Genomic DNA, 14,879 nt, shown 5'->3' with positions numbered 1-14,879 from the left:
AGTTCTGCCAAGTAACTAGTTAGTAATCTGTGGTCCTGTTTTGTACCGCGATTAGGACGTTTAGTAATTAGTTGCGTAATTGCGTTTTCTTTTTCTCAGAGTTCATATTCATGAACTATATTTAATTGTTTATTGAATTTTATAAAAGGTTGTACTTACATGGTTTGTATATCTATAATGTTATGTTTAATTAATTTTACCTTTTACTATTATGTAGGTGTGTACACAGAGAAACATGAAAGAAACTTTAGTTAGTTCCTCGTTTAAAAATTAATACTATCAATGGCGATTTAAACTACGATTAAAGTTAAGTATAAAGCTGGGTCTAAATTTTCAAGATTTCATTTTCTTTTTCAAAAAAAAATTATAACATCATACACTTTATATCTTCAGATCTCAGTCCAACTCTCTTTTTACTAACCTAATAAAATTATTGATTTTAACAGAAATTTATCCCAAACGCTCACAGTTTTAAATATTTTGTCGTAAATTTGTAATGTAAGCGATTTGCGCCATGTGCTTAGCTCCCCGCGTTGTGAGATGACGCGGAATAATTTAATTGCCGTGGCGACGACTGCATCCGCGTCGGCCGTCGAGGTGTTTTATTTTTGTCGAGTCATATGTTTACTGAACTTTGCCTTTATCGTTTACATTTTCAGTTTCAGAACGCTGCTGTCTGCTCTGAGTCTCGACACCAATAAATAAAATCAATTTTGGCACTAGCTAGTCTCTGCTTTGAAAACATAGTTTTCGTTAGTCGAAAAATGCACCTGTATATGATTTTTTTACTTGCACTTGCCACCTTTGGCTCTTTACATTTATTAACAAATATATATACCGACCTATATGTAGCGCTCGAGAAATTATCAAAATACGAGAGCTGCTATTTATGTATCCGGAATAACAAAATTAAACAAACATATATTATTACATATGGTTTTATTGTTTCTCGAAGTATTCTCCGCGATGATCTATGCACTTCTGCATACGATGAAACCAATTTTCAAAGCACTTTTTCCATTCTGATTGAGGTATGTCCAAAACGTGTGTTTTGAACGCATCAACGGCCTCTTCGCGGCTCGAAAAACGTTGACCACGTAATTGATTTTTAATGTTTGGAAATAAATAAAAATCATTGGGTGCCAGGTCGGGGCTGTACGGCGGATGACCCGTCAATTCAATCTTTTGACCCTCCAAAAAATTATTTGTTTCAGCCGACTTGTGGCAGCTAGCATTGTCGTGATGAAGTATGATTCTGCGTTGTGGGTTGTTCTTTCGTATTTTTTCAAAGACTTCTGGCAAACAAATGGTGGTGTACCATTCAGAATTAACCGTCCTACTATTCTCTAGTGGCACTGTAGCTACATGTCCGTTGATACCAAAAAAACAAGCGACCATTTGCTTTAAAGTGCTTCTCGCACGAACAACTTTTGTTGGATTCGGTTCATCTTGAAAGACCCACACCGTTGACTGCTGTTTAGTTTCAGGGTCATAAGCATAGATCCAGGTTTCGTCACCTGTGTAGATATTATAAACAGCTTTTGACGTGCCACGGTTGTATTTTTTTATCATTTTCTTACACCAGTCGACACGAGCCTGTTTTTGATCTACGCTCAAGTTGTGCGGAATCCAACGCGAACAAATTTTTTTAACAATTAAATGTTCGTGTAATATCGCGTGTATACTCGTCATACTAATGCCCAGAGACGCCTCTATCTCGCGGTATGTAACATGACGATCTTGCATTACTAATTGTCGCACAGCATCAATATTTTGTTGTACCACTACCGATTTAGGACGACCCTCCTTAATTTCATTCGTGAGCATAGACCGTCCACGTTGAAATTCCTTAAACCAATAATACACAGTGGTTTTCGATGGTGCTTCATCTCCAAAAGTTAAAATCAGTTGTTCGATGCACTGTTTTTGAGTTAATCCACGCCGAAAATCATAATAAATCATCGCGCGAAAATGTTCACGAGTTAAATCCATGGCAATGAAGACAAGCTATTTTCAAAATTGGCGCCAATTGAAAAAAACAAATGACAGGGACATGAAAAATATTTATTCTCTAGCCGAAGAGTTCTATTTTCAAATGTTGTAATTACTTTTTAAATATTCTAGAATTATTGGCCAGTTCCGGATACATAAATAGCAGCCCTCGTAGCAGGATCAAAATTAAAGTTCAGAAACGAGGACAAACATACCCATATTTTTATACTCAAGATCAAAGGATTAGATTAAGGACATCATAAATTCTAGGAATTAAAAGGGTCTCGGCATCCGTTGAATCGACTAACAAGCATAATGCCGTAGTCAGGTAAAAACTCGAACGGTCGCGCGCCGAGGCAGCATTCATTTTAATCAGGCCCGTCACCATGCGGCCCGATTACCTGATGAATTATACCTAGCGGCTTTATTTTATTAATGTTGGCATCGCCGCCGCCGCCGCCCTGCCACTTCATTTTGAATTTTGTTTTTCGAATGGAACCCATTTTGCGTTCTAATTTCGTTCAAATATTCAACGAAATTAAAGTCTTTCGAATTAAGAGTACGTACATCACTTGCCACTCTGCACACTTGGAACGAAACACCGATAGATACATCACTATTTTTAAAACATAATAATCAATCTAAATAATCATAGTTCTAAACTATATTTGAGAGTTTTGATATTATATGGGGAATTTTATGGTGATGATGATAATAATTACCATTTGACAATGCAAAGTTAACAAACACAAAAAGGAAATCTACAATCGAAAACTTGAAAGATTATTGACGAGCATCGAGAATCAAACTCGAGAAATCATCGATAAACTCGATACAAATCATCAGGCGCACATAATTATGCAAGAGGTTGCTGTCAAGGGATCAGCGTTCGAGTCTCGCAGGTTGCATCGATCGGCTCTTATCGCCCACATATCGGTTCGTGTCGTATATTTGCGGTCGCGGTGGCCACACACCATTGTTCTCGTCGTTTTTGCTGAAACCATGCGCACGGTGAATATAAATTGAATGCGAGCATTTGTTTAAAATTTCACACAGGGCGTCTGTATTGTCATGAGCAGATAGGTATATTGAACGTAAGGTTCGTTTGCAATGTTAATAATTCCATTATATTGTAAATATCAGCCAGAAATATCAAATATATTTACCAAATTACCAAAAAATTATAAAATCATTACATTTGATTGATTTTTAATATAGTCTTATAAATTTTTGGAAAAAAGTTCACAGAACAATCACAATGGTGCAAAAAGCTAACCTAAGTGAAAATACATAGCCCTTGTTCATGACTCCTGTAGGGATTTCGAAAAGACGAACCAAATAATGCTATTGTCTCTTGAATACCTTTCTAGCAAGAAAACACCCAGTCCCAAATATAGGTACAACTTGCAGATTTAAGGATTGCTGTGAAATCGAGTAGGTACAACATTCGACATTGCATGGGCCAAAGCTAAATGCAGTTGCATCAAAATACCTTTAGAGCGAAATATTAATAATAAATGGATCTTCATCGGGCCAAGTTGAGGTGAGACCGGGTGGGATATGCCTCTTTAATAAACATGAGCCGGCCGGCCCGCTAATAATAAATGAGCATCGCACGGCCCGCGTTTGAATACCCGCCTTGCTGTTGTTGATGATTTAATATCTGCCGTTTTTATGACCCCCTGGTACATTCGACGGTGGGCTGACGTAAGTTGTCGATTATGTTTCATTCTAATAAAATTGTAGGGATCTAATAAAATTGACATGGAATAGAGTTAATCCTGGAATCATACAGTAAAATAACTAAGAGTAATAAAACGAAAGAGAGATAATAATTTGAAATATAAAACATTATTTATTTGTTTGTATACTTTATAGAATTTACCCAAAAGATAATAAGATGGTCCATGCTGAAACTGAAACAAAAATAAAATAAAACGAAAATGACATCAGAAACGCTAAATTGTCACTTCTCGTCAAAAGTATTAAAGTAGCGGAAATTCTAGACTTGCAATGTTGAAGAAGCCCCTTCGCTCGCAAAGTAGGGCGAATACAGAGCTCTTTGCACGGCTATGATGAACTTCTGATGTAAGTGATGAATGTAAAAAGTTTATTCCGATTCTAACTCGATATTTTTAAGGGTTCGCTTTTTATATCAATTAAAACTTAGTTAAAAGCAACTTAGAACAGCTAAGTTCGAGTGTAAGCAATTCGTATGAATCCTACTGATTGATAAATGCGAAAGTTTGTATGTGAATGAAGAGATAATTTTACACAGCTTTGCTCAGTTTCGGGCCGCCAGCTAGTATTTATAATTCTTCAAACCGCTGCACATCGTGCGCGTTATCAATATTTCTCTTTCTAAAATACGAAACAACTAGTAAATGATTAGAACGTAAAGACGTCACGGAGCGAACGGAGCATCGTTGCATTGCAAGAAGGCGTCAAACCGGTAAAGTGGTGGGATTGGTTGGTTGCTAGCCCCACTATCACGATACATTGGTATCGTGATAGTGGGGCAATACCATCTAATTCTCCTCAATAGTTATGCGCGCCTGGTGATGTGGTGGCACACATCACCTGTTCTTTGATCCCTTTTGCAATGCGTCATCACACTACGCGAATTTGTTTTGGCTACCAAAATGTCTAGACAGTTCGAATGTCTGAGTAATAAAACAGCTGGACGATTTCAATCTACAAGGTAAAAAGACTCCGTAGAGTTTGTTTGACTACCCATAAGTTAAGAACAGGATCTGAAATTTTTAGTTAGGCCTATTCAGAATCAAATTTTGTACAACGTATGTCCATGATCCAAATATGGTAGGAAATAAAAAAAAATTGCAAACATTTGACTAAAGTATATGAAGTACATCTAAAATGAAAAGTTACAATTGTGAGGATAACAGTAGAAGGACAATTTATTGAAAATAATTTAAAATTAAAATATACTTATGATGATAGTCATCAACTGCGTCCACGCGAGTTTAAGTATGAAGGTTATGGATATGCATTTACTTTATATATCGCAATGATTGCATTGCAAACTGATACATACGGCGAACGAGAGGCGTGTGATATATATATGATAGGGAAACTCTAACGGCGTCATGTTTGCTTAGTATTTTTACATAAGCAATCATCTGTTTCTGGTTTGATGTGTGTACCGGTTTCTGGTTTGATGTTTGTGCCTGTTTCTGGTTTGATGTGTGTACGTACGCGTTGCTGACATTGTAATGAGCCTATCGACATTGTAAGAAGGGCCCGGTTGTGCCGTGATTTTTTTCTTACATTGTTTAAGAACTACATACTTTTAGATATTGCAAAATAGTTGCATAGAGGGATAGAAATATAAATAAAATAGGAAATGTAAGGTCTACAATAAGATTTTGTGATATCAGCCGATAAACCAATATCACAAGAATTCTCAAAATTAGCGGTATCCTGATTAACTTTATGTATTTAATGTTGTAAACTATTTTAATGTACTTGATTTATTATTTGTTGTAACCTAATTTAAGGTTAAATTGAGAATATAATTGTAAAAATGAACAACCGACAAATAGCCAAAATTTGTTTCCTATATTATTAAAGAAGACATCAAAGATAAACCTGTCAGGAAGAAATATCATCCATCATAGTAGTACTTAGTTGACAAAACGATTGAAATTACATGTTGCGTAAAAACCTTATTCGATTTTTTTTTGACATAGGCTTTTTATGCCGCCAGACGCCAAGGTACCTACCTACTTGTTGAATTGTATTCAATGCGTGACAAAAAATATGCATGCAGTTCCTAAATTGTCGTCGACCTCGAGGAGATCCTCGTTGGAACCCGATCCTAGGTGCACATTAGATCTTCATTGTAATAAAACTGAAGCAAAGTGGAAAATTTTGACTTGGATAAGCGGAGTTGGTGAAATATAACTTCCACATTTGATGACAAATAGACAAGTCAGATGAAACTAAATTAAAGGTAGTAAAAACACATAAAATTTACATTGGAAATCGTATAACATTGGTGTGATAGAATTCTAACCCCAAAAATAATTAAGTCTTACCTTTAACGGAGGAGTCGGTATGTAGAGAGGCAAGTCGTTTTGGGATCCAGTGTATATTTCCTGACCATCTGGACCTCTGGGACAGCCTTCTGCATCCTGCACGCTGTACCTGCACACGATACCATCGGCGGCCTTTGCATCATAACCAGCCGGTTGTCCTATATGGAAACCTTTAGCTTTGACCCAAAATCGGAATTTGGAACTGTCAGAACTGTTGCATTCCTCGCCGCGAAGCGTGCGCAGGATTCTAGCATACTTTTTCAAAGTTATTGTCTTCGTTTTCGCCAGATCACCGTAAGTTTGTATGACCCAAGGCTGATACGTCGAAAACAAATCCAATTTCGGATCTCCAGTCTGGATCTTCGGTCTTTTGTTGTTATTCTGTTCGTTCTTCTTAACGCTCTTTGAACTACTCGCTGTTGATTTACGCTTAGATGGCTTCCTCGGCGTTTTCTCAGGAATCGCTTCTTGTGTCAACTTCTTTCGAAGTCCTCTATCGGCTATCATGGCCGCAGCCATTTTGATTCAAACTCGCACTCACTGCACAAGTTGTCACATGTCCATTCGAGTAGGTACTGTAATTAATTTTCGAGCTGTAGCCGGTACTATCTTGTTTTGCGTTCAAGGAAATTACGCTGAATTGTTTTTGAGAAAAGTTTAGGAACTCAAAAGTTGGAGTCTCGTGCGTACAACTTTGTGAATGCGAAACTTTTGACTGCAAACTTCGCATCGACCTAAAGGTCCTGGTAAGGGAAACTTTTGCCGGCGGGCGGCGGGATCTGTGCGAGAAGGGGATGTCGATCTACTCTTTTGCTTTATTAGAGCCTATTACAGCTCTACCATTAGGTACCTATCTATTACGTTTCTCATTAATCTTCATGTATTTTATATTAAACATAATTAGTTTTATACTTATTGGGTGGTAGGTATCATTTGAAAGTATTATAAACGTTGTTGATGAACCTGTATAATAGTTAGAAACTAATTATCCTAATTAGAGTACTAACTGTACTTTTATATTACATATTTACTAAATATTTCAGTATTATAATAATGTAACATCAAAGTTTAACTTCCGACGGGACGCTACAGGTGTCAGATGCGAAACTTCCATAAACTTTTCCGAGAAATACAAAATGGAATCGGTAAATAGAAAACAAAAAAGTACCAGGAATGAAGGGGCCGTTAGGCGTCAAAGGAAAGTGTCCGGTGGCGTACGTAGTTCGAAATTTGATTAGAGAAGCGCGACGTGGGCTCACTGTGCGGCCGCTCGCGTAGGGCGCGCGCGGAGTACTGGCGTCTGGCCTGGGCCGTCGCGGCACGTGCGGGACGGGTCGCTAATTGGCCGCAAAACAATCGACGGCCGACGGGCGGCCGCAGGGGCGCCGTGATAATGCTCGCACTTGCCCGTCCTTCACGATAACGTGTGTTTGCCGCGAGGCATTGTTCGCTATCGCTAGATACGACGCGGTAAGCGCACTGCGTGCAATGAATTAGGTAAATGTACTTTGATGAATGGGTCGACCACAAACATCGATTAACACCTATATAGGTACATAATAGGTATTCCAAGTGTCATCAAAATCGTCTCAGTGATTAGCCGTAAAAGAGCGACAAACAGATATACAGACTTTCCTATTTATAATATTAGCTAGTATAGTATAAATGCGAAAGTCTGTAGAAAAAACAATCATATCCATCGCCACATTTTAAAATTGACGTGATTCAGACTTTTCGAAAGTAGGTAGGTGATTTACACTGGGAATTTTTCATACAGGGCAAATATCTGTCTTTTTCGTAACCAGTAGGGGTTACCAAAAAGACATAAAATTTAATAATATTTTAAACAATTGAATTCGATGAACTATTTCGAATTAAGTTTTAAATTATGTCAACTTTAAGTCCACTGTAGTAGAGTTCAACATTTTCTTAAATAAAATGTTCATACATTTTAGAACTTACGTCGTTTATGAATGGAGAACGTAATATAGATGCGCAGCGCGCGCGCGCGCATATCGCGGCACGAAATCGTGCGCACGCGCCGGTGCTCTTGCGCGAAATGTGCGCGTGTTACCAGGCGCCCATGACAGTGGAAGAGAATACCTTGTCTATAGAATCGAGTAGGCGCGCATAGCGCGCCGCCGCCGCACCGCCGCCACCGCCCCGTGTCGTCGTGCTCGCGAGGCAAGATAAAGACAATATAGACAAAGAGGGAGGGGCACATACATAACGAATGATATCATTGGTAGCGTATGCGCAGTGGTCTATTTTTTGTGGAAAGAATTCTCGTGTCAAAAGATTTTGTACTGTATCTTTATTTAACGTAGATCCACAATTAATACACAATGTAATGAACGCCCAAAATTGTTAACAGGCGTCAACACAAGAATTAATTCTTTGCGTTCATGTGATCCTAGGAACTTGATGAACATTATTAACCGTGATTTGTGTCATTTGAAGGATCATATATATTATTTGTGAAATATATTTTGTGCGCTTGCAACAAATATAGGTAGATAGGTACCTACTTACCTATTGAGGTAAGCTGTTTGTACATTTGTATTTATTTACAAAGGAGAAAATTATATTTGCTAGCAATCATCATCCGCTAAACCGCTAATTTTCATTATTCGTGTAGATTTGAAATTTTGAATAAAAAATGAAAATTTATTATTATTATCATGTTATGTTTTTTACTAGTTAGTTATTCTCAGGGGCTCTAAATGTCTTTAGTTAATTTATTTCCCCTTCAATTAGAGAGTAATTTATTTATGTATTCTGATATTTCTCAGAATTTCATCATCATCATCAGCCTACCCTTATTCCACTTTATATGGGGTCGGTACAGCATATCAGTCTCCTCCACTTCTTCGTTACTTCCTTTTTAGCCATATCCATTATTGTTATTACTCCAACAGAATTTATTATTCAAAACCGTCAAGAGTAGTGTGAGTGAGTGTGATGTCTAAAATCTTAGAAAATTGGTGTTGCCTTTGGTTTTCATTTTGCTCAACTTACTATCTACTAGGCGAACATGCAATCAAAGAGACAAATCTGAATGATGAAATGAAAAAATGTTCTGTTGTATTATGGTACCCTAGTACTATTGGTGAGAAGTTCGTGTTAAAACCACGTAAGTCGAAGGATAGATAGATGTCACCGAAAGTAGCGATCGCGTATTGTCCCAATTCACCCCACGATTGATAGATTGAGTTGTCGCGGGAGTACTAGGAGAATAAAACACCGAAGAAGTTAACAAATAAAACGATCAACATCGTCATCCAAAATGAAAGATTTTTTTTGCCTTCTTGCTCATCATGTGCTTCGTACACAATTAAATTTAGTACTAGGATGTTGAATGGGATCCATTCGGGCATAGATCTCTCAATCCGTTGTAAGCAAGCATATGGTTGTAAGCAAATGCAACTTATTTGCCGAGTATTTTTTTTTCTCAATCACGAGGATTTGATTTTGCTATATGTTCTTCGTGTACTTAGAGATTGTTATAGTCCTTATTTATGTTGTGGGGCTTTTGGGCTAAAGAAACTGTATATGGAATTTTCGTGAAAACTGATGAGTTTTTGAAAATTTTCAACGTCGATGTTATCAATAGATAGATATGCATGCACTAAACGCACGTGAAGCAGCAGCAGGTCACTACCGTTCCAATTCACCCCACAGTTCCAGTCGCTATAATACCAGGAGAGCAGAACTATGGAGAAGTTAGCAAATGAGTGTCGATAACACGACATTGCACGTTCTCATAAGTGGTACTCGTAAAAAAATATATCTATTTTCTTGTTGGTGAATTTATGAAAGAAGGTTTTGAAATTATGTAAGTAGTACAGTACTGGAAGTGTCTAATCTAAGTCTAATCTGTGCACAGCAAAGTTATCTAACGGGTAAGACTGGTAATACCGGTATCATAAGCACGGACTGTGGGCTAGGTAAAGGAAATTATATTTTATATTTAAATATTCTCTTTTAATTAAATCTGAAATAGGAAATGAGGTTTATTTGCCTTTTTTCAATCAAGACAATTGACAGATTTACGGCCCAATATTTTCCCAGCCTATTCCCAAAAAGTTAGGCGCAATATCTTAAAGTTGGGTTTAAGCCAGACTTTTTAGAAATCCCAAGACTTAAAGGCATAGGCAATCCTTAGGGCATTACACAAACTGATACGTACCTACAATTTAAAGGTCTATATTTTTGTATGTCAACGCCGTGTGTGTGTCTACTTGTAGACTTAAGTGCATACAAAATCATGAACGTATAAGCAGGTATAGCGGTTTTGCAATTTTGTGTAGGTGATATGTAGGCCATACTAATCGTAAAGTAATGAAGCCGCTTGTGATTAATTTTAATGGTATATGCAATATGCACGTCTTGTGTCTGCTCTCGTGGACTCCAGACAAAAATCGAAAGATACATTTAAACAGTTATTTTTGATAAGAAAGTAAATTAATAATTAAAATTAATTAAAAGGATATCGATGCATAACATGCATAGGCCTAACTATAACGTCTGTAAATTCCATTAAAAAGAAACGTCGCAATATTGATTTTTAATAACTTGACATGACCATGATAATTTCAGCATTAAATTTACCACCATCAGAGGAAACTGGAGTGAATGATGGTCTTGCTAGTAATACTTTTTTCTTGGTTGAAATAAAGCTGCCGTTAATGTAGCTCGTAGCCATTTATCTGACTGGCCCATCCAGTCCTGTTTCATACATAAAGCGTATACGGCGAGGCATAAAGTACTTTTAATGGTAGAAACCAGATGACGTACCCAACCCACGTTTATGGTGTACTAGGGGTACATAGGTAGTGTAGTACCTACGTAGGATGATGATACAATCAAGAGGAGCCGCTCCACTAATGCGACCGTTCGTTGCCGCCACCGCGCTCGGTTCCACGCTACGCTCTCGTCGATTAGGGATGGGGGGATTATTTACTTCGTTTCATTTATTATCTTATCGGTTCTTGGGGTCTCAAGGAACCACTTTTCGAGACTATCGTGGAAGTCTATTGTAACTAGATTTACTGTCAAATTGTCAGTGAATCTAAACCTGAGATTAAAGATTGTCATTGCTTATTGATGTCTTAATTTCGACGTTTCTTGATCATCATCATTCCTATTGACAGTCTTCACATCAATTGTCAAAATATTATTGTGACAAATCCTGACCATAGAAGGAAATCTTCTGGAAATCATCTTTACATAAAGTTTACAAATGAAAAATATGCAAATTTATAGATGGGATTGACCCTTATGTATTTCTTCATTTCTCTGTAAATAAACTTTACTCAACAAATAGACAAGGAACAACTGGTTCAACAAATCAACATCATATTTCTATACATCTTTCCTAAGTCAAGTTGAATAATAAAACTATGTTAAAATACTTTAATGGCGTGTGATAAACACTACTGGAAGAATTACAGTATAATCTTTGACATTACTTAGCATCTGGAAAATTCTATTTAAAAAAATAAGTGCCAGGAGGTATGGTACTGCAAATAAAACTAAGATATCGACAACTTATCATAGTCTCGTCACCCAATTTTCCCAGCCCTAGTGACACCTACTTAACTGGCCGAGCCACTGCCACGGCTTGATCGCGTCTCCCTCCCCACCCCACCGCGCGCCCGTCAACCCTGGGCCCGCAGCTTATCTGACACGGAAGCATGAACAGATATATTTCATCTCGCCACTCGACAGTTTTTCTGTGAACATTCGCACAGCCATAACACGCCATAGTGCTCTTTGCTTTCGATGCGCTCCTAGTAGTTAGTTGCAGTTTTGTTAAGTCACAGATTACTCTCAATCGTGGGATGGGATGCTGCTGGGTTGCCGCAGCGTTCGAAATATTTCTTTGTCCCTCGTTCCGTATACCGCTGAAACATGTAGGAAACCCAACCAACCATATTAGTTATTTGATTTGCGATTCTCTTTGTCCTGTGTATTACTTTGAAGTTGAATATTTTTTGGTTGTTGTAGTCGCTTGTCGAAACCTTGGCACGCACCATTAAGAACTACTTTTTACTCAACCCATGTACCAAATTTCACCAAAATCTGTTCATCAGTTTCGAAATAAGAAATTAGATGAATTTGCAATATTGATAAACAATCTTTTGGCTGCATATTAGCATATATAAGTAAAAAAAATAAGTGCCAGGAGGCATGGTACTGCAAATAAAACTAAGATATCACTCACACATTTTACTGAACCCATGTACCAAATTTCACCAAAATCTGTTCATCAGTTTCGAAATAAGAAATTAGATGAATTTGCAATACTGACAAACAATCTTTTGGCTGCATATTAGCATATATAGGTATTACGGGGAACTGCCGCCGCCATCGCTAGCAAGCCATCCACTTAGCAATTTCATCTCTGTCGGCATTCGTCTGATGGAAAGAACGGAACAGTTATTTGCTCCAAAAATGCAAATTTTGTTTAAGTGATTGATTCTTTGATATTCCCCGACATAGGTAATAGTTTTATTTCAAGTAGACAAGTAGGGGGGGGATCTCATGGAACCAATCTAGTTGATATTCAACAACTTTTTAAAATGTTCTCCACTGTCAATTTCCTAACTGACAGAGGTTAGTCATTGCAGCAAAAATACCTCTTTTTCCTTATGCAAGGAAAAAACGAGTCCCCGTGTAAATCACAATCTTTATCCAGCAGTTTTATCATACAATTATCTTTACAAAAGGTCACAAGGATAACACGCACCCCAACCCAACTAACCCTGGGTGCCAGTAATGTAATAAATTTTGTCCAGCAATATACCAGTCAGCGACTAGGTATAATCTAGCTAGTCCACGCGGGCGGGTCTGCGGTTTTGTAAATCCAGTAAAATGATTTTTAGTTGGGGAGAAAAATAACACTCAGGACGAAATGAAAACGTATGTATGTACGCGTCGAAAGGGTTAACAAGTGTATTCGGTAAGTAACTAAATAATAAAAAAACCACTAGAAAATTAGTGAAGAAGTTTTTTTTTGTACGTACATAACATACAATGAGATAAAATAATAAGTTTTAGGCACATAATAATAATTTTTAGGCACGTCCTATACGTGACAGACATAAATGTTTTCGAACCACTATCGATATAATTTTAGTAGTACGAGTTTAATGATTGTCCCGAACCAGTTGCAGAAAAATGTTAGGAATTCCGCAATGCGGCCATAGACAAAAACTTATTTCTGTCCCGCAGAACGGATTAAAAATTAATTGAATACCAGCGACTAAAAGCACGTCGCGTCGCGTTTCGGTGTACCAGGGACGCAGCGCTCGCAGGCGTCAGCAACAGAGTAAATTAGGCGGCGGACACTCGCGGCACTCGCGCCCGACGCGCGCACTCAGCGATATTGTTATCGGCCCGCCCCGGTTGAAGTTAGGGCTGGCACTCTCAAAGTTATTATTGTTATTAAATTTTTTCGTTACTGTATTACTTCCATCCAGTTTTACTACCAGTAGTTTTATCCCGTGTTGTGTTAATGTTACTATTATAGTAGCTCAATATGGGGCACTTGCATTTATGACTAAAATGTCAGTTACGCAGGTACAGTATCACGTCTTTATTCCTTACGGGGTAGACAGAGCCAAGTCATCATGTCAGTTACTTTCTGTTTACTGTAGTACGAATGCGAACGAATATAACATAATATAGTATCACATCTTTCTTTATACGGGATCTGCTGATCCAAGTTAGGTATGTGTTAACAAACTCGAAAGCTACGTTTTGCTGTATGGCGGCGGATTTATCGGTGAACTTGAAATTAAATAGTGATACATTTCTGTTGTTAGCCTTAAAAGCTCTTAAAATTGACGATTACTGAATTATTTTTTGTGTTCCGATATGTAGTTATGCCTGCAAGCAATCAGCACTACTAATGAGAATGAAGAGAATGGTCTATGTAAGTATGGACTTAGGTTGCAAAATTTCTTATCGTATCATTAAAGTATCTATTTATTAAAAAAAACACATTTACTACATTTCATTTACCAATTTAATTAATTACCTATATGAGTAAAGTAATCTCACTTCATATTAAATTGAAATAAGGTATTTGAGAGTTTCGAGCTTGCGTGTGGGAATTTCAAAATGAACAAGTACAATAAATAATAAAATGGGGGAAGGTACAGCCCTACGCAGTGACGAGGTGGAGCGAGCGCGTCGGCTGCCAGCCCGGGAACAAAGCAGCCGCGCGCCCGAGCGTCGCTCACCGCGTACAGCCACCTCGGAGGCTATGGGCTCTTGGTACTTGATGGAGTATTCGTATTTTTGCATAATTTTTATTTTCATACATATTTATTTTGTTTATATATTTGTGACTGTTTTATGTGTGTAGTTGTTATAGTAGACTCCACGCTATATCTGAACTCGTACAAGATGCCTACGCGAATTCATGAACTCAAGCGGCATGAGTGATTTTATTTACCGCAATGGAAAATCATCAACGTATACCGAACCAAAGTTTGAGAACAGTTTGCGAATAGTGTGGAGCCGACATTCAAATATGCTGTGACTGTGACGGGCTTTGTAGCAGTTCCTTAGTGCGATATGCAACAAGATGGATAACCAGAAATGTTAAACTCCGTTCGCTGAGTTGTATGTATGTAATTTTTATTTGCCCTGCCGATGTTTAAGATCATAGGTACATACTTCCTATTCATCGCCTTCCTCCCTCATCAGACTCACTCAGTAGGATATTAAAATGGCTATAATATGATATTATTTCAACATGTAGCTTTTTTACTTATTACATATACATCACGGAATCTTGCTACCGATTAGCGATACCAA

The 14,879-nt window shown here is 37.7% G+C and overlaps 1 protein-coding gene across 4 annotated transcripts in view; it reads right to left on the bottom strand.

Moving 5' to 3' along the window:
- LOC128679621 (uncharacterized protein) overlaps window positions 1–7,372 on the bottom strand; it is a 112,437-nt gene extending 105,065 nt beyond the window's left edge. For 3 of the 4 annotated variants that reach the window (XM_053761998.1, XM_053762000.1, XM_053762001.1), the window contains exons 1-2: window positions 7,219–7,372; window positions 6,051–6,625 (exon numbers count right to left, since the gene is read on the bottom strand). In XM_053761998.1, the coding sequence (XP_053617973.1) occupies window positions 6,051–6,569 (519 nt within the window). In that variant the 5' untranslated portion in view covers window positions 6,570–6,625; window positions 7,219–7,372. Of the gene's footprint in view, window positions 1–6,050; window positions 6,660–7,218 lie in introns of those variants that run through there. The other variant, XM_053761999.1, reaches the window with a different exon arrangement.
- Between the last annotated feature and the right edge of the window lie 7,507 nt (window positions 7,373–14,879).

This window comes from Plodia interpunctella, chromosome 22 (assembly GCF_027563975.2).
Source record: "Plodia interpunctella isolate USDA-ARS_2022_Savannah chromosome 22, ilPloInte3.2, whole genome shotgun sequence".
Lineage (NCBI taxonomy): Eukaryota > Metazoa > Arthropoda > Insecta > Lepidoptera > Pyralidae > Plodia > Plodia interpunctella.
The sequence above is the reverse complement of the archived record's forward strand: the minus strand, read 5'-3'. Positions and strand labels throughout refer to the sequence as shown.